The sequence below is a fragment of the Mixophyes fleayi genome, chromosome 4 (genome assembly GCF_038048845.1).
Source record: "Mixophyes fleayi isolate aMixFle1 chromosome 4, aMixFle1.hap1, whole genome shotgun sequence".
Classification (NCBI taxonomy): Eukaryota; Metazoa; Chordata; class Amphibia; order Anura; family Limnodynastidae; genus Mixophyes; species Mixophyes fleayi.
Genome location: NC_134405.1, coordinates 114,210,641 through 114,231,891, shown reverse-complemented (window position 1 = coordinate 114,231,891; position 21,251 = coordinate 114,210,641). Strand labels below are relative to the sequence as shown.

Here is a 21,251-nt window from a genome sequence, read left to right as displayed (position 1 = left end):
TAAAAGTAATTTTTTTTTTTCCCAAGCTTTTAAAGAAATATAGTTGTTATCTTTTCTCTTCCGATAGAATAATTTCCTACTCTTTTATGCAGTGTTGATCCAGTACGGAAAAACATACACAAATAAATGATTGTAGATTAAGGCCTTGTACACACAGATGTCAGTTTGTAGGTATTTAGGTACCAATTCATTAAGGTATGCAAAACAAACGTAAATTGTGTTGTTGGTTTTTTTTTTAAAAACATAGTCAACTAGGAGAGGATCCAAAGAAACATCACTTGTTAAATACGGATCTAGGTCATATTTGACAACTCTCCCAGAATGTCCGGGAGACTCCCGCATTTTGCGAGAGTCTCACGGACTCCCGGGAGAGTGTGCAATCTCCCGCATCTGGCAGAATTCTGCCCACTTTCTACTGAAGTGGGGAGAATTGGGTCCAAAATGATGCGATTCAGCGGGAATCACTGCGTTTGGCACCGCCCCCTGCTGTCAAATGACGTGTTTGTGTCCATCCGTCACGGGGGCGGGGCCAAAATGACACCAATTTTGGAGCCCCACGCCCACCACTCCCAGAAGCCAACTTCAGCAAGTTGGCAAGTATGATCTAGTTACGCTCTGGCAAACAATATACTGCAGGATACGCACATTGATTACAACCATACGATCAGTGTCCTTTACGCTTGAAGATGAATTGTATGTTCATGCACTCATTGGTGTATTGTGCATTTCTGAGCATGCGCAAATATAATGGATTTCTATGGTTGCTCTCATTAAGTACATAGTTTTTCTCAAAGCTTCCCTGTAGCATAGTGTACTATGTTAAAAACAAGGACAAAATACAAAGTTCTGGATACGCAGTTTTAACTAGCATTTTTTTCACACCTATGTGTATGAGCACTAAAAATTAAGTTTTATTGTGATGTTATTTAAATCACTCCCACAAGAAGTGTCAGAACAAAATGGAGGATAACTGGGCTAGCCATATTCTTGAGTCATTTAAATTGATGTCAATGCATGTACATCTTCCATGGCTCCTTAGAAGCTCCAGCCGACTCCTGAATTGTTCTTTAATCGCACCATGAGTAAAATTTCCATTCCTTCACTTTTATAGACTGTCCCCACTGGGTCAGACCATGGACTATAAATGGTACATTTCTGCATAAATACTTCTTGTTTTCCCAGAAACGTTTTGTGTGTGTATTATAACTGCAATTGCTATGTGAGCAGGACCTTAGCACTAGGTAGCTGTTGCAGGCAGTGTGTTCTATGTTGAGCCAGTCAAACAGGGGTAGGTAACCTGTCGCTCTTGAAAAATTGTAGATTAGAAACTACAATTTAACACGGATGGGTCTCAAACTAGGAGCCCTATTAGTACAAACAACAAAACTTTGTGTTTAGCAAGCATCTCACCCGAATATATTGATAAAAACAGCAGGCCTCATACTATGTTCAGTAAAACAGCAAGTTGGTATATACATTGACCCCTCACTCCATGTTCCTGGTTATACCTGCATCACTGCTCCCATGCAGGCCTGGACTACTGCCCCCAAATGTGCTTATTATAATGTCTTCAGAGTCTCAGGTTGCAAAGCTTGTATGAACAGCTTACGTTGAGATGTCCCCCATAAGGCCTGTATTGAGAATGTAGTGCCCAGTACACCTTACCCTAAAGAGCCCTGGTTGTAAGAACTTAAAATGAAAAGTGGCTGTAGCTATCAAAAATATTAAAATGCACATGTATTAATCAGTGTAAAGCCTTTCTACTTATATTAAAAACACTTTTTTTTTTTTAGAAAACCTGAAAGTTTACCCCCTTCCAAGGATCCAGAATGTAACAAACACAGAAAGCAAGAAGAAGCACAGAAGCAGCAACCACGATATAAAAGGGAATGTAAGTGGCATAAGCATGGGCGTGCCAATGGCAGACACATGGCAAATTTTGAAATAGAATTAGGACAGCTGCCCTTCGATCCTAAATATTAACCAGCATGGATCGCTTCAGGTCATGTAGACCTAATGATTAGATTCAAGCCAGCATCCCGTGTCTCTGTAACTGTTCTTGAATGACAAATCCCACCATCCTTCCTACTGCTGGAGAGTCTCTGGTTTCTTATTCTAGTAATGTCTGGTGTTCTCTGTAGTGCAGTCTGTTTAAGCTTTGCTAATGTTTTATTTTAGTAACAGATTACTTTAGGTTGGTTGCATGATTTAATGTCATCTTTGAATCATAAGAAGTAATCATGTCTGGTTAGTCCTATTAGGCATGCATTGTTCACCTTTTTCTAATAATGGAATACTGGCTATTAAGTTTTGAAATTCTTTCTTATCTGATTTTATTCCTTGCTGTTTAAAAACTTGTTCTCTCAAGCGAATAAAAGAGTGGATACAATTACTTCAAATCATTTTGTCATTGTTGTCAGTATGTCCATTTATAAATGGGTTAATGTACTTCTTACTGTAAAATACATGACCATATAAAAAGCATGAAATGTGAATCTAAGGAGACTTCTAATATGTGGAAACATGTAAAATAGGGGCTACATTGTTTCTATAACACACGTTTTATTGAAAAAGCTGTTTCACACTAAAATATCTGAAATCAACTCAAATTACCTTTCTGCTTGTTTAAATACAGTCCATAAAGGGCAATTAAAATTTCTTAAAATGACAGTGACTCAATGAACCAAAACTCAGAGCAATAGATCTACATAACTTTATAGGAATGGCATTGATTTTTATTATCACAACTTTGGCACTTGGAATGCAATCACTGTATTTTCACATCTTCTCATGGCCTTCCAAAGGCCATAAACTCAATAAATGGTCACATCTAATAATTCAAACGATCTCTTCATGTTGGTTCCCGTTCATACATGTATATCTGGCCTCCAGTTCGACCCTCAGGCAGATGGGAATGAAATACCGATGCTGTCCTCACATAATTGTTTTTTGCTAGAAATGAACGTATTTCCTATGAAGAAGACAAAGTTTACTGTATGGTTGTATAAATATTCAATTACTACATCCATCTTACACCAAGCTCTAGCTTCAGGATTTTCCTTTTTCTTTGTTTGCAAAACAAACAATATGACATAACATTGCACTTGGAGATTTAGGATTATTATTTTGAAAATGTAAATGGATTGTGATTACATATTGCAAGGAGAGGTTAGATCACTACCATATAATGCAGGTTACTTCATAGAAAATAGCTGATGATGCAATGTTGGACAGTTGGCGACATTTGCCCTATAGACAGTAGTCAAAACAATGTAGTGTCATTTTTCTTAAAAGCTTTACTCTTGAAATTGCATTTAACTATGATACATTACCACAAAACAATTGTTACAGTTTTGCAATGACATTAATTTACATTGGATTGTGATGGTAGTTCTCACTTAACCCCTTAACGCAAAATGAGGTTTCTAAAAAAAAAAAAAAAGAAGGGGGGGAGGGCAGAGGAGTTGTTACTCAGGGGACGTTGTGAGGAGTGGGAGGGATAAGATAAGGGAAAAGGCACTGGGTTGATGCCTACCAGGGGTTAATTGATAGCAGAAAGACAATCTTGTGCCAATGTTTTAGTATGATATACCACTCACTGTCAAAGCATTTGTAATACCCTTAGAACCAAGTCTCTCATGGTAAGAATAAAGGTGTTATGAACAGACTTTCAAAGAGCTTTGGGGGTTTCCGAAGGTCACTGTTTCCCGAGTGTACACCTGTTGACCAATCTACAGGATTCCTATTTGTGAACATGATTTGAAGTGTCTAGGGGAACGGCGTAATAGAAAATCTGTTATCTATTAAGGAGGTTAACGGGAAGACATTAGGTGTAATTAATTTTAGAGATTTTAGTTTCCTCCAACATTATGGTACTGATACATCCATTGGTGGACAGAGTCGAGGGATCTTAGCTCTCCAAGGGATAATCTTTGCTGCAGTAGGGAGGTAAAGTTCCTCAAACTACATCCATTGTTTTGAATCTTTGCGAAAGTCAAGTCGATTTATACAGTTAAGGATGTTTCAGTCCATATAAAATATCTTTGCCTCCTCCCCACCCAAAGTCTCTGACTGCTTTTTGAAGATTATTATAGGGTGTGTGTATATAAGGAGTGTCTGCTGGAGACAAATTATTTTTAGCAAAATGTTCACTTTAATTATATTTTTATCAAGGTAGGAGAATTGAGGGAAGTATGATTGATTAGTCAATCACTTTAGTATAGATTGACTTCTTTTAAACATTGTCAATGGAAGGTGGGATGTGTGTGGGGGGGAGGGGGGAGAATCATGCTCCTGCGCACGGAGGATTGTCGGGGGGGTTCTCCCCGCCGAGCCAAAAAAAACCCAAAAAACAGAGAGAGAGCCGCTGCGGACAGGGAGCAGGGACAGGGTTGGTTCTTGGCCCCACAATATATGCAAACAGTGGCCATGCCTGAACTCTGCTTGTACAATACAATAATGCCGCAATGCTTCTGCATTATCAAATTAAGTCGCAGTGACCATACCATGTGACTTTCTCCCAAATCAGCTATCTTATGCAAGGCATTGCTATTAGATCAATGCTTACATGGATCTACTGGTAACTTATTTCAGACTGCATTGGACCTTATAGTAATACAAACAGGGTAAGACCTATTTGAGTTTCTTACGACACCTAAAAAGTTAACTGGATTAAAAAAAATGTGAAGAAAATATTAAAATTATACACACATTTCTCCCCTTAAGACCTTGATTTAAATTGACAAATATTTGGTATCCCTATACTATACATTTCAGGGTTATTTTTTAATTGTTCCAAGTATGTAAAAGTAACCAAGAATACAAAATATGGTGTCTTCCTTAACAAAGGGATGTAAAATAAAAAGCTATCCGTTCCAATATGCTACCGATCTATAAACATCAATTAGCCACATCATTAATAGCACCTGCCTAATATTGTGTAGGTGGCACTTGTGCCATCAAAACAGCTCTGACCCGTTGAGGCTTGGACTCCACAGAACCTCTGAATGTGTCCTGTGGTATCTGGCACCAAGACGTTAGCAGCAGATCCTTCAAGTCCTGTAAATTGTGGACTTGTTTTTCCAGCACATCCACAGATGTTCAATTGGATTGAGATCTGGGGAATTCGGAGGCCAAGTCAGCACCTTAAACTCTTTGCCATGTTCCTAAAACCATTCCTGAACAATTTTTGTAGCGTGGCAGGGCGCATTATCCCAGAGCATCACAATGACTCTTCAGACTTGCCTTCTACCCATAGTGCATCCTGGTGGCATCTCTTCCCCAGGTAAATGACACACATGCACCCGGCAGTTCACATGATGTAAAAGAAAATGTGATTCATCAGACCAGGCCACATTTTTCCATTGCTCCACGGTTCAGTTCTGGAGCTCACATGCCCATTGTAGGCACTTTGCATCAGTGGCTACACAGCCCCATAAGCAGCATGCTGTGATGCACTATGTGTTCTGACGCCTTTCTATCATAGCCAGCATCAACTTTTTCAGCAATTTGTGCTAAAGTAGCTCTTCTGTGGGATTGGACCAATTAGGCTAGCCTTCGCTCCCCACGCGCATCAATGGGCCTTGGGTGCCCATGATCCTGTCACCAGTTCACTGGTTGTCCTTCCTTAGACCACTTTTGGTAAGTAATAACCCCTTCATACCGGGAACACCCCACAATAACTGCCATTTGCAGATCCTCTGACCCAGTTGTTTAGCCATCACAATTTGGCCCTTGTCAAAGTTGTTCAGATTCTTACACTTGCCCCTTTTTCCTGCTTCCAACACATGAACATTAAGAACTGACTGTTCAATTGCTGCCTAATATATCCTACCCCTTGACAGGTGCCATTGTTACAAGATAATCAATATTATTCACTTTAATTGTCAGCAGTTTTAATGTTGTGGCTGATTGGTGTATATCCAATAATAGAACAAAAAATTCTTGGTTAGAATAAGGAAGCAAAAAGTATGAAGCACAAAATTGATGGGTGTCGTTATAGAGTTGTAGCCCGCGTCCTGTCTTAAAAGGGTTAAGGCATAAAATAGAGGTAATTAATAAAATGAATAGATAGTGTGTAAAAGTGGCATTTGTGACAATCCACATGCCTAGATTTCAGACTGACCAAATTGGGATTATTAGTGGGACCATAGGTGTTTCCAGTCATGCACATAACAATTGCTGTTGTGGACTGGGAAATGTTTTACTGGTGATGAGAGAGCATAGTTTATTCACAACACAAACAACCTGGAAATGAATATCAATAGGAGCACATGCAGGCATAGACAAAGCATTTAACAACAGTGTAAATAAAGCTTAAAATCAGTAGGATATACAAATGAATTACCTACTGCTCATTATTCTCTCAGTCCCAAGTTATTTAATAAGAATATTGGATTTAAAATGTGTTTATAGTACAACAATTTTTTTTAATAGTGGTTTGATCTTATGAGTGAAAATAAGCAAATACTCAGACATTAGTCTTGCATTGGATTCAAAAACTGAAACATTCATTTCTATGTATTTTCTCACCTTAAATGAACCGGAATCTGTAAATTTTAAGACTAATTAACAAGCCAGGGGTTAAATGTATTAAGCAGTGAATTCTGCAAGTCACCGATGTTCGGCGACTTTGCAGTGAACATTTAAAACAGCAATGGCTTTCAAGGCAAAAGTCACTTGGGGCTAGATTTACTAAGCTGCGGGTTTGAAAAAGTGGGGATGTTGCCTATAGCAACCAATCCAATTCTAGCTTTCATTTATTTAGTGCTTTCTACAAAATGACAGCTAGAATCTGATTGGTTGCTATAGGCAACATCCCCACTTTTTCAAACCCACATCTTAGTAAATCTAGCCCTTGGTCTCTCTACACTGGTTTGTATGGATGCAGCTGAAGCAGATAGGAACTTTGCACAAAGCTGTCAATATCCCTCCCTTGTTAGTGTCTCGGTGCATCCATATAGAAAGCTCATAGTGCAGGGTCATCAACCACACCACTGCCTGTTTGAAACAAGCCAGTAGTTGATGGCTTATGGAAGCCCACTGTTTAGGCCAATAGCACATCGGGGGTAAGTAATGATGGCCCACATGAGCCAATCCCACCACTCAGCATTTGTATTTTATTTATAGTAAACAATTTATCTTTCTTAAAAGATTGGTTTAAAGGAAAAAGGGGGAAAAATGACAGATATGATGAGGCGTTTATGGGCTCACCTTTTCTAGAACATCAAACATTACCAAGTGTGTTGGCAGTCGACTTCTATTGTAAAATTCTGCATTAAGCCAGGCCAGAGGGCTCACATAAAACAGAGCAGCTTCGTCAACATATGTGTCATGATCTTCTAGATCCGGTGGGCACTCAAGGAAATTCATCTTTATAGGACAATGCACATAGCTGGAAAAAACAGCTATATAATTAGAAACCAAATAAGTTTACATTTTATTCTCATATTAAATGTACTATTAATTGAATTAGTATAACATAATACAATTCAGTTTTATATTAGGCATTATCTATTTCACTTTAAACGACAGATCTGCTACCTATTAGCCACATTAACTAACAGATGTTTTACATTGATCTAAACACCATGATACTTACACAAAGTACAAAAGAACAGTCACAATTGTTATTTCCATCACTATCATTGTCAAAGATACCTTTTGGTCAGGGTTGTGTAATAGCTTTACCTTAATATAAAGATGACTGAACACTGTGTGGATATTTGCATACTTCCCAACTGCAGTCACCTTTGACCCACAGGTAGGAAAGTTGGCCTATATTTCCTGACTCTGGTGCGAGCAGCAAACAATGGGGGTTCTGAGAGGAGGAGGAGAGCAAGGGACAGTCCAGTGCTTGGAAAAGCTAAACATGCCACCGGGGTTTGGATAACCCCCCACCTTAGTTGTGTGCCCTGATTTAAAGAGCTGCAAAGCTGGGAAGTATGTTTTTTTTGGAGGGGGGGGGGGGGGGGGGTGGAGATGTATTTTGCTTTATATGAAAGAGACACCAAGATAATGTTATTAAATAAATATTTCAGAAGTATTTTTTTTTTTACTTTTCTTTTTCCATTGAACAACCAGTCATTAAACTTAATGAAGGATTCTCCAGTGTACCATTTTGAGCCTAGAAGGGCTGATAATGGAGGCGATTGAGAACACACATCTTGACATGGAAACATCTGCATGTATTTTATTTTAGGGTTAGACGAGCAAATATAACCTAATAAAAAGATTATAAAGCAAACTTATGGCAAGCCTGCTTACCCTGTCATGGTGTGTACATAGGCATATCTAGCAAATATACTTACCTGAGCCCTGACTTCTCCCAATCTTTCCTTGTTGAAGCAGTGATTCCATCTGCTACTGACAGGTCCCTCTCACAGCATCATTGGCTGATAGTGTTCAGTGCAGAGCAGAGACAAAACTGAACACTAACAGACAAGTGGAGTTCAATGTGAGACAGAAATGCGAATGACTATCAGGCAATGTGGATAGCTGTTTGGCCCCAAGAAATGAGGGGAACAGAGGGACCGAATAGGAAACTACATTTTTTTCATTCACAGCACATTTGGTGGGATTTACAGCTGAATTCGGGTTTAGGGTGTCTAACTCAGGAGGAGGATGACTTTTTCCCCTATAGATGCACCACCCCACTGTCCATCATTCAAACCTACAGAGTGTGGCCACTGTAGTGGGGGGGGGGGGTGTGTAGAGGGTTAGAGGGTTGCTGTGGTCTGTCATACCACTGAGAGAAGATCCTTTTTTTTATTGGAGAAACTTGTATGTTATGGCCAGCAGACAGCAAAATGGTATACAAAAAAAAATAATTAAGCACATCTTTAACTTGCGGCTGCTATTATAATTTGAATTCTTAATACAAGTCCTACTAAGGAGCTGATAGACACCCTTACGGAATTCTTTTCACTCAATGAACCTCCTGAAATGTCTCACTCAGTGGTTTGGAACGCTCACAAGGCTCTGTTCCTGGAAAAGAGAAGGAGCTTAATCTATAAACTGGAATCCCAAATTCTTGATACAAATGTGCTCCTCATCTCCTTTTCAGGTGAGCAATGGGACTCGCCAAGGATGCCCCCTATACCATTATCCATCCACTCTTTAAACCCCTGGCCATAAAAAATCAGGTGGAGTCTAGATATTTCCAGTATAGTGATTGCTTCAGGCAATCACAAGGTTGCTCTCTCTGCAGATGACATCCTTCTTACCATAACAAATCTGTTTCATGAGATTAGAGAGAGCTGAAAACTCAACATATTTAAAATTTAATACCACAAAGACGGAAATTGTAATGTGCAAACCATACTCTAGTGTAAAGAATTGAACCTTGAATATGTGGATTTAGCACAGAGTGTGCAAGCATTGGGAACATGGCAATAAATAAAGGGTGCATATTGCTCATTATGGGGAAGGCCAATTGTCATTACATAATAGCAAAGCTAGACAATCATTTCCGTATATCAGATCTCTCATTAAGAGAGCAATGTGTATGTTACCACTATGTGCTTGTGTACTAAATACTATTAAAAAAAATAAACATACTTTTGTACTAGGAAGGTTGTCAAAAACGAGGAGGGCTGCAAAAAAAGCCACAAGGTAGCTTACAGTCCATACACCATTTCTGCCTTATACAATGCTACCAGAGGAAAGAGAAACACAGTATAGTGTTTGTGGAAACTTACCTCCTTCAGTAAAAGACTGGTGCCAAACCAGAGATAGGGGCTAGGGATACCTGCATCTTTAATATGGTACACCAGGTGAGCCAGGAAATATTGTGATGTCTACAAACAGCATTCAGTTTTGAATGCTATTTGTACAGTACAAAACACATTATTCCTTAATGTCAATGAAAATACAAAAATAAAATACTATATACAGTATATTTCAAAATGTTACCAAATAAAACCCCTAAATATTACTAAAAAAACTGTATACATTTTTTTGGGGTATAAAACAAAATTCAAAAGCAATCAGCAAAACCAAGACCTTGCAAAATGATGAAAATGGGGCTGGTCATAGAGGTGTGGGCCACCTTCAATCTTGAAAGGGTTAAGTTTCATTGTATTTTACGGACGCAAAATAATTCAGAAAATTCAGTTTTGTGTGGTGTATAACAAGATAAACAATAATGCTAATTATTTACTTGGGGTCTGACGCTCCTTAAGAACGGGCGAGTCCCCCAGTGTCTAAGAATCCAGGGATGATCTCTTGATAAAATGACCTTTCTTCAAAAAGCTATCCTTTATTACTATGCTGTGAGGTAAACATGCAGGTCTTAATAATTCTTCACTTCAACGACTGATAAACGCTACTCACCTATAGTGGGGGATGGAATGACAAGGCATCAGAACTAATAGAGAGGAATTCTCCATTTTGCATAACTGTTGAACGTTGGACATTATGTCCAGTACTCCTCTCTGATGAATTAACCCGGTGTAGAGTGCAGGAACCAGATTTGATAAAACCAAAAAGCCAACAGCTGCCTTCTTCCAACGTTTAATACGTGAAAACGAAAATCCTGTTGAGTGGAATTATTGCACAGAACACAACAATATTGATTTTTGTACATTAAAATATAATCCACAACAACACATGCATCACAAGCAACAAGACATCCCTGATATCGCTGTTTGGATATATATATTTTCTTTAATGATGTGATGCACATTTCTGTCTCAGAAAGGTACTGGTTTTTCTCCATCACTGTGAGAGCACAGTCCAGTGATCTATGCCAGATCACATCTATCTATACTGGGTGTTAAATAGAGGAGTTTTATTAAATAAAAATATCTTATAATTTGAAATTCTTCAGAAAAGAGCATGACAAAGCAAATACATATTCTTTAATATTCACATTTTTACTGAAATGAGAACTTCATCCAATGAAGGTGGGGGTGGAAGAATGTTATAGCAGTGGTAAAACATTTACAGACTCTCTAATAAGAACGCTGTAATGTTGCAATAACAAGAACAAATAAAGTTCTTACCACAAAACACCATACAGAGTGGCAGCACTGGGTAGATGAAGCGGAATTCTTTATGGCTCAGAGCACTAAAAAACAGAAACATTACCTACAGTATAATAAAATCCGCATTTGGTTTTAAAATGGATACAATATAAAATTGGTTAAATTATGTAGAACCAAGCAAAACGTTTATATACACCAGAGCATACACGTTCTTAACCATCCAGTGGTTATTGAACTACAAGTCCCAGTGTGTGCTGCCAGGCCAATTAGTGCCACAACAACCAGAGAGTATTCTGGATAAATGGGGTCATCAGAACTGTGCCCACTCGGCAAGTGGCATTACACCCTCACACCCCTTTAGTGTTGGAATCTTGTGCTCAGGACAATGGGATATAAGAGATTCCAGTGCTTAATAAAGGAAAGACATGGAAGGGTCATGGGTTTTATTACTGACTAAATGCTGCAAGAATACCCAGCACACTTCAGCAATACAGGATTGTACAAGCACTAAATGCAGCTGAACCAGTGACTTCAATTTGTAGTGCAATCCATCTTTTGTAATGAATTATTACAGGCAGTGTTCAGAGTCTGATCACAACTGTGGTCACTGCTGAAGATGGGGAAAAAAGTGCACTGCCCACTAGTGTTCTCAGTGCAGTAAGAGGTCTCAGAAACACAAGTTATACATATTAGTTCTGGAAGCTCTTTTACTTGAAAGTACATGCACACGGTTCCAAAGCAACTATGTGTACAAATCCTTGGGGTAAGGGGGTATGGGGGGGGGGGCTTTGGGGGGGGGGGGGGGGAGGGGCGTATGCACATAGTCAATGTACAGTAAGGGTGTGCCAAGCTTTAGCGACGCAGCAATGTCCGATTCAAGCTTGGGGCATCTCTAAGGTATGTGCTTTTCTGTCATATCACTTGCAACATAGTGCTATGTGCAGTAATTCATAGTAACCAGATGTTTGCACTCATTCTAAACCGCACTAGAAAGATGACCGTTCTCATCCGATTGTTGTCGGTGAGCTACAACACATATAACCTTAGAATCAGCAAGTAGTTCTCATTCAGGTGTTTTCTACAGCGCTAAATTCGAATTCACTGGTTTACACGAATTTCTTCTATGTGGGATCACTTTTTTAGAACTACTGCACCTTGTGGATAAAAACACTTTATAATTTAGGTTTTAATCACAATGCACCTTAAAACATGCAAATATAATGCACTTTAGTTCAAAGTCCATTGCAGCTTAATTAAATATTAAACTCTTAGAATATTACTAAAGGCTGTTAATATAAGAGAGGAAACTCAGTATAGCACATCAATTATTTCAAAGTTGCTGTGACATCAACAGCCCTGTAAGTGAGCCCACCAATCCTTACATAACTTTTGTTACCTAGGATACTGCAAGCTTATATTATACCGTTCTGCAGAGGCCACAGAGATGCGAAGTAGTGAAGCTCTGTTCTCCTATACAGCTGTTTAAGAGGCCAACTGACAATAAATGGATGGAACAAATAACATCCTGAACTTGACCCAACTACAAACACTTAGGTTCTTCCAGGTATAGTATTCACTTCAGTAATTCTTACATAAATCTCCAAAATAGCTTTACTTGCTCTTAAAATGACTCTTTAGAATGTGGGCTGTTAGGTGTATGTAGACACAGGGTCAAGAAGCTTAAAATTACAATGGTGTAGTAGCGGTACATAAAAACATTGTTTATATGCAGATTTGCAGTTTTCATATTGTACATTCTGTCATGAAACCTAGATCATTTCTCTTACCTATATATTAGCACCGTCCAAACTACAGCTGCTAGTAAAACTCGATATCTTCTCGGTGCCACTGTACAGCCGTGTATAAAGAATGGTAAGTGGGTGCCAATGATGACTGGAAATCCCTGAGTGATGTACCAGTGCCAAGGATGAGACCCGTAGAATGAGCCAATATTTTTCAGTACATTAAACTTCAAAAAGTTCCACTGAACAATGGTCCACTAGAAGAAAGCAGATGCCTTATGAAATAAGTCTTGTGTATGCCATTCACAGTTTAAACTTGACTACCTCATTATGTCTGAACCACTTTGATAAGTACAAAATGAACTCTACTGCACAACACAGAACATTATTTCTGAATACTTTACTATTGCATGTTCAGATATTCATCCTCCTATCAATATAGGGTGATTTTTTAAGAAAGATTATAGCTTAAATATCAACTCCTAATATTACAGAAATATTAGTATATTCTGTATTGACAGTTATTTGTCATTGTGATGGCAGCGTTCCTTCACAACCTTCACTTTCTGACCATGAGCACAGTGCTATTGCTATCTATGGCAATACTTTCATTCTAGACTCTTAAAAGCCAAAGCTTTTAACCTTACATGAAAGTCATACTTATAGCATCCACAAAATGTTTATTTAACTCTAGGAGGTAGATTTATCAAGCCTTCTAAAAAGGAAAAGTGGAGGTGTTGCCCACAGAAACCAATCAGATGCTAGCTATCATTTATCCCCGGGATGGACAACCTGATACACACACTCTAACCTCCACATTGCTCTTAATGTCAGTTAATAAGTTAAAACAATATATATTTAATCAAAGAAAGAGACACCTATCTGTAATAACATATAAGCAGGCATTTTAAACAAAGTGTTACAAGCTATAATAAACAAATTAGACAAAGCAGGAAGGATCTGGGGGGCGCAGGTGAAGGCTTGAAGCACCATCTGTTGTCCACCACCGATCTATCTAGTACATTATATAAATTAATAGCTAGAATTTGATTGGCTGCTATGGGCAACACCTCCACTTTTCCTGCTTAGAAGGTTAGATAAATCTACCCCTGCATATTTCCAGAACTCTATGTACTTGAAAAGGGCATAGGTTCTCTAAGGAAAACATTATTCCTGCATAATCCAGTTGCAAGTTTAACACATACCAGAAACAGAGAAGAGATTAATGTAACATTGTAACGGAAATCATCATGTAGTCAGTAAAGTAATAAGAATAAAGATAACTGTTCATAGGTAACTTACTCCTGCGCAAATGACCATTGAATCACAAAAAACAATGGATAAACTGATTGGGCCTGTCAGTTTATCCATTGTTTTCATGTGTCATGATATAATAAATTACATGGTTTAAAGTCTAAAATGTTATCAAAATAATAATATAAACCATTAAAGCATTTAAATCAGTATCAAAATGTTCCTAATCTTCATTTTGGTGAGGGAGTGTGAGTTTTCTTAATCTTTACCAAAACATACCTTACCAAAAAATACCCTGTCAATTATTAATGAAGTCCCAAGGGTAAACAGTCTGCAAAACAAACACATTATTAATATTCGTATTATAGATTCAGAGAAAAAAAATTAAACAAATTAGTGTGGTGTATAATAATTACATATCTTTGAACCTGTGCAATAATATTGGAAAGTCAGAGATCATTCCACAGATTATGCATAAGTGTACATACTGATTGATATGTGAAACCACATTGCTTTTTTAAAAGAAAACTAAACGTACAGCCACTTTCTTCTACAATACAAACTGAAAGCTGTCTGAACTAATTAAAACAAACTATTTATGCTTTCTAAACTTGGCTGATTTTTTTATTATGACTGTATTTTAATTAATTCTTGTTACTCTACCTTGCATTGTTTAGAAGACAAAAAAAATGTTGCAATGAGATTCAGTTTGCTTTATTTCAATGTAATTACTTACCCAACAGGCACACATTGTTGCACAATCAAGTTAAATTTCTTCTGCTCCTTGAAAAAGTGATAGAAAAGCAAAGGAATCCAAAGAATAACAGCAGTTGGTCGGACAAGGAATGCCAGTCCAACAAACAACAAGTACTTGACACTGTAAAACAAGAGGGAACGATTTAGTATGTATGTATATAGAAAAGAATGCCAGAAGTTGTCTAGCAAGTTTTTACACCTTTTCTTTGTACGTGAACCTTCCAGAGGGTAATAATACAAGGCCAGAGTGCCAAGTACTGTTTCCATTGTGTTTGTGAGAGTTCTTGTAGAGCAGTACCACGTAAACCAGGAGCACAGCTGACAGAAGTACTGAAAAGAGCAAACAAGACAAGTCTTATTATTGTATAAACTGATTTTCAGCAATGATCTTTCTCTTAGAAACAAAGAAAATATATTTTCTGTATAGTAAGGGCTTGTACACACGTCATCTGTCATTCATCTAGTGGTCACTATTATTGGTACGTGTACTGTAGACTTGTTTCTCATATTCTAAGTTTATACTGTGTTCACAGCATGGGCACTGTAGTCGGGGGATAAAGATCAACTGTGCGTTGGAGGCCCTTCATGTGTCAAACCACTGTATGTTTAACTGGTACGGTTTAAAGCTATAATGAATGGAAATTTATTATAGCATTAACATATATTATAAACAATCATTCTGAATTCATTATATAGGGCCAAGTAGAATTTAACTGGTAGATATATATATATATATATATTATAAATGTCTAGTGGCGTGTGTTAGTCTGTCTGTGTGTGGAAAAAATAAAACCAAGCTGCAGCGCCACCTGCTGGGCGGAGTTATACACTGACCTACTAAATTCTTAGTGTGTGTGGGAAAATTTTTTTTTTATATATATATATATATATATATATATATATATATATATATATATATATATATATATATATATATATATATATATATATATATATATATATATATAACAAGTTAACCCGTGCATGATACTCATGCATTCTAGTCAAATCAAGATACTTAAGGTCTTAAAAAGGTTCTTGTCATGCATTTGGGCCTAGCCCAGGCCTCCTCAGGGGAAGATCGTTACTTCCCAACGCAAGCACCCTTTTTAATGTGTGTTCATGAGGTAAAATTACCTCACGAAAATGAGTTTGACCCCTCAACTCGTAAATTTAGCCTTTACTACCCCTCCCACGGGGGGGGGAAGATGGAAGTTAACTGACTTGACTATTCTAATTTTTTTGTCAAATAATGTCAGTATACCAAATTTCAGGTCAATTGGATGAGCCCTTTCTGAGGAAATAGTTTTTTCCACACACACACACACACACACACACTAACGCACGCCTCTACACATGTGTGTTCATGAGGTAAAATTACCTCACGAAAATGAGTTTGAGCCCTACCAAATTTCAGCCCTTTTTGAATTTTTTTCCCCACACACACTAAGAATTTAGTAGGTCAGTATATAACTCTGCCCAGCAGATGGCGCTGCAACTTGGTTTTTTTTTTTCCACACACAGACGCCACTAAGCATTTATATATTAGATGGTGTCAAATCAAACTTGCACTAACAATGAACATGAGAGACCTTCTAAATTCCAGGATTTCTGTGCAAAAGAAAGGGCTTGTAAGTCACAACTAGATATTTGCATTTATTTTCCAAACTGCTCTACACAAAACACCAGAATCTGACTGCTTTCTTTGGTAACATGACTCTTTTGCACAGTTGTGTGCATTAACTTGCATAAATGTTCCTTAATATGTATACATTCTTTTATTAAACAAACCCCTTCCATGTTCAATCATTAAAAATCTGAAATATACTACATTATATTATTATAGATTGTGAGTGATGATTAAAATGTTTTACTTACTACCCACTTAGCCACATCTGCATTTTCCATGTGTCTCAATAAACTGTACAGTTTTACATCTGCTAGGCTTGAGAACACCGCCTGTATCAGTCTTGGAACCCAGATCTGCAGAAAGATTATGAATTTGTTAATAATGATGTGACCAATTAACATAAACAAAGCAGATATCCTAACTGTCAACATTTTAAATAGTTAGCAGCTCTTCTAACACACCCATGAAGTGAAGTGGCTGCCCAGTGTTGTTTTTGGTTTTATATTAAATGTCCTCCAAATCCATCCAGTGGAAGATTCAAAACAGGCTCCCCGGGTCACAGTTTTACCCAGTGTACACAAATGGGAGATGTGACCTGGACCCTAAGCCCCCTAAAACCTGGCAAGGATCCAACTGGACCACCTTGCTTTGGTTCATTGGTTTCATCACAATTGGTGCAGGGGTGTCCGAATGCAAGCTCAGAACAGGCTCCCCGGGTCAAAGTTCTGCCCAGCGTACACCAACGGGGGGTCCGAACGTGACCCCAACTCCTCTGAAACCTGACCAGGATCCAACTGAACCACCTTGCATTGGTTTCATCCCAGTCGGTGCAGGGGTGTCCCAATGCATAACTGGACAGAAAACAAACAAACAGAACAATGAAATTATATATAGATGCACCATAGGTACCGATTAGTTTTATAGTATATACAAAAAAAGTAGTCAGATATGACAACCAAGGGTCTCCTCCCACAGTAATGTTGAGGAGCACCACTAGACACTTTAAGGATGCCAGAGATAGTTTGAAGACAGAGACAATTTTAATCATAATGTAGCATATTTAGGAAATGTTAGAAACAGTGCTCCAAATTACAGAAATCCCCTTATACAGAATTGTTTGTGTCCCAAGCATTATGGATAATAGATCCCATAACTGTATTTCAAACTACAGAAGCTTTGATTACACTGTATATAATAATGTCACTCTACAATCTTTACATTCAAGAAATCTATAAGTCTTACTTGAGTATACTTACCAAGAAGAAGACATCATCCTTTCCAATCCAATCCAAAACTTTATAAACACTGGCAAACAGCAATGGGTATGCGAAGCCCCTCAAGCCTTCATTCCACTCCCACGTTAAGTAGCCATAATTACTATTGTTAAAGCAAAGTAATAATAATAATAATAATAATAATGAGCAGCTAAGGCTCTTTGATATGGAAAGACAAATACAAACACATATTTTATAGTATCCCATACATACAGGACCCCCGAGTATAAAATACAATTAGCCTTTATAAAAGAACTACTATTAACATTCACAATTAGGTATGTAAAACTTTCGGAAGCCCATCATGAAACGAATCAAACCTGGAGATAAAGGTGTGATTGGCAGAATATTTTCCCTATAAACATCAAACAATTATATTTGTTATCATTATGGTGATAGTGTTTATTAAAGCCTGTCAAGTACAACTGACCTAAACACAGAGACATGATCACTATAGAATTTGGGCACACACATGGGTGGCCAATTGGGCAAGATTCACATTCAGGCCGGATCCCCTGCAGTTTTATGGAGACTGTTAGAGACCTGTGTGCGCTACCTTCTGATCCTCTGACCTTATTTGTCAACATGCCTGATAATAATCATTTTTATTTTGATAGGATCTTTATGCAGTATCTTGCCTGAGTTGGGGACATAGACATTAAGCCAATTTTGCGCCAGTTATATTGCAGTGAGTGTGGTCAGCAATAGAGATGCTTGAATTAGCCATGTTTTGATTTCCGAATCGGTTATAAAATTTTACAATTCACAGAAATTTCTCCAATTTTAGAACCATAAAAATAAAATCGAAAATTTAAACATTTTTTTAGTTTTTTTTTTACTCAAGTTTGGAATGTCATATAAAAGTCAATAAATAAGCTTGCAATCAGGTGCATGTCAATTGTAAACATGGCTGCTGCAGAAAGGACTTTGGAGGTGCAAAGCATGGCCTAGGTCTTTCGATAAGCAAATGCAGGGTACTTGCAGTCAATGTAAACATACATGCACCAGTACAAGGACTTGTTATAAAGTATTAGGGAAACTAATGTAATGCCAAGAAAACAACAAAAGAAAACTATGGAAATATGTGAGGTGCTTTAACTATCAAAAAATGATACTATTATTACAATAAAGGATATTTAAAAGTCATATTATGTGCAACTTCAAGTGACTGCCAGTATTCATCTGGAACAAAGCTGGTTTGTACCAAGACGCAGTTAACAACACGAAAAGCAATTGATAGCAAAACAAGGTAAACATTTTCTCCAAGGATCCCTATGGAAACAAAAAATGAGAAATCATTCACATAAAAAGTTTTCAAGAAATAATAAAATCTTTTCACCTGTTGATAAATATAATGAATTCAAAATGGAGGCTCTCTTGTTAGGGTTTCACATAGTTTGATATAAAATGAAATGTTAATCTGATGACAGTTTAATGTTTATTCAGCTTGTGAATTCTGTTATACATATAATGATGTGAACATTTACCCTTTTTTACCCCAAGGACCTGTGAGCAGGGTGCATTTAGAATGAGTGCTGTCCAACACATAGTGAATGACAATGCCCTATTGCTGTACTAGTAAATGCTCACACCACATGTTCATTCCTTCCAACAAAAAATACCCATATTTTTAACTCAATAACACATTAAATGAGAACAGTAAGTAACAGTAACATAAAACCATTTATACGCCCAGAAGAATGCTGGCCCAAGTATGTGCCTAGTTTGCATATACAGCAAATACAAAACTGATAATGTTACTTTGCTTCCCTCAGGATAGATAGACTTGGTATTCTGTCATAAAAATAGTATTAAGCTGTCAACAAAACCCCCAAAGCAACACTAGAAATGCAATAACGGTAGTTACCAACTATCTCTCATTGCCAGGGATAGTTACAGGATCTACCAGAAAGGTGACTGGTCTTTGAACGTTGACCAACTGAAATGTGTCATTTCTCTACTTATGTATGTTGGAAGCATTGTTCACTAACTATATTTTATAACACACGATATGAAAAAAAAAGAGCTTAGTGAACAGGTGTCCAAAGTACAATAGTAAAATGTTATGATCATTGACCGTATCAGGAGGGTGTACAGTGCTGCAGTGAACCTGCCCCAAATAAGTGTCTCTAGGAAATATATAGAAATCGGCAACTACACAATGAAGTTTAGTTGTTTTATTTCCCGAGTTGTAGACTATGAGCACTTCCCCTATATATTGATATCTGGGTGGTGGTGGTGCAGTGTAGTACATGACCAGGTTATCATACAATGTATGGCATGGTGCATGGTGGGCTCTCATTCATTCTACACTGGCCGGGTCTTCCGTGTGGGCGATGTGTTACCTCTTCTACTACCAGCTCCGCTGCTGTCTTTACTGTACAGTTTGGATTTCCTCCTCCTCAGCTGCACGGGGCCCGGTGAGCTCCGCCTCCTGAAGGGAGACATTGCTCGGCTTCTTATCTCCTCCATTATGGGACCCATATCGGTGTTGTTATGTGATACCACGCCCCGCTGTCACTTTCCTCTACGCCCTGCTCACTTCACTGGCTTGTGTACCATAGAGACCGAACTGCTGTGTGTACCATGGTTAATGAAGGCAGCCGCCATTTCTCCGGAGCCTGAGATTGCTCTGGATTAATACAACTGGCACCCCAAAAATGTCTCCTCCTCCATAACAATAAATCTTTATAGACTGGGCTTTAAGAGTGTAGCCCGCCGCATATAGTGGAGGAGGCATTTCACTTATGTCACAATGTTTGATCGCCAGACTCATAGCTACTGTCTGCTTAAAAATAAAATTGTTTACGAAATCTCGCTGTGCGAATTTTGATAACTAAAATGATTTGGATCCTGTGAGACGCCGTACACTGTGACGTCACCAGACGCGCTTTTGTCTACGGTAAGGGGCATGTAACCTTCGCGGTGCTTGTATGTGACATAAAGCTGGTAACACGTTACGCACTGTGTGCTGTGGACCAATAAGTTCCAGCATGCTGCCATCCCAGCCTATGTGAGTCTAGGAACGCACAAATCTTTCTAGGCTGTCTATACATGAGATAGGGCAATGCTAAGTTGTCGGTTCACTGCCAGCAAAATAATGTAGTGTGTGATAGCTGTGCATTGCAGATTGTAATCAGTGTCTTCCCTTCTATGGAAGATGCCATGCCATTTTATATACACATAAGTGTGAATAAATCTCAACATTTGAAAAGCAAATATCTGGACGAGGTAAGCGCACCTCATCAGATTAGTCTGCTATGCCCAAATTTTTGTCAAAGTACTACCCAAGTCAATGGGCAGTTGGGCAATACTGAAATTTTACAATGTGCATAAAAGTGAGAGAATAGTATCAAACTGAAATTGGTATAAAAACTAATGGAGAAAACTTATCAGCTTGAGAATTATTGCAGTTTTCCTATGCAGATAGATGTTGACCTGATGCTGAGTTGAATTTAGCCTGTACATGCTGACACAAAAAATAGATGCTTATTTGCCATAGCATACCTGCTCATATAAGGTACTTGCACCTCATGACTGGAGAGGTGGAATGAAGCAGGAAAGGTTGGTAAAATGCAGGCTGAATACAATAAGGTCTTGTTCAGACAAA

At 38.1% G+C, this 21,251-nt stretch overlaps 2 protein-coding genes across 5 annotated transcripts in view; one reads left to right on the top strand and one right to left on the bottom strand.

The window, feature by feature from the left end:
- CCPG1 (cell cycle progression 1) overlaps positions 1-2,409 on the top strand; it is a 28,207-nt gene extending 25,798 nt beyond the window's left edge. For both annotated transcript variants that reach the window (XM_075208034.1, XM_075208035.1), the window contains exon 10: positions 1,794-2,409. In XM_075208034.1, the coding sequence (XP_075064135.1) occupies positions 1,794-1,983 (190 nt within the window). In that variant the 3' untranslated portion in view covers positions 1,984-2,409. The remainder of the gene's footprint in view (positions 1-1,793) is intronic.
- Positions 2,410-2,703: 294 nt separating this feature from the next.
- On the bottom strand, positions 2,704-20,208 carry PIGB (phosphatidylinositol glycan anchor biosynthesis class B). 3 transcript variants are annotated; one of them, XM_075208031.1, is made up of 12 exons: positions 19,987-20,208; positions 18,766-18,913; positions 17,624-17,744; positions 16,616-16,720; positions 14,937-15,067; positions 14,718-14,858; positions 14,261-14,312; positions 12,773-12,984; positions 11,004-11,068; positions 10,333-10,534; positions 7,213-7,393; positions 2,704-2,971 (listed from the first exon to the last, which is right to left on the bottom strand). In XM_075208031.1, exons 1-12 carry the CDS (start codon positions 20,123-20,125, stop codon positions 2,852-2,854), a joined length of 1,617 nt encoding a protein of 538 aa, XP_075064132.1. In that variant the 5' UTR covers positions 20,126-20,208; the 3' UTR covers positions 2,704-2,851. The 3 variants fall into 3 exon arrangements, with proteins under 3 accessions (XP_075064132.1, XP_075064134.1, XP_075064133.1); XM_075208033.1 differs by having other exon boundaries at positions 17,624-17,726; positions 18,778-18,913; XM_075208032.1 differs by having other exon boundaries at positions 18,781-18,913.
- Between the last annotated feature and the right edge of the window lie 1,043 nt (positions 20,209-21,251).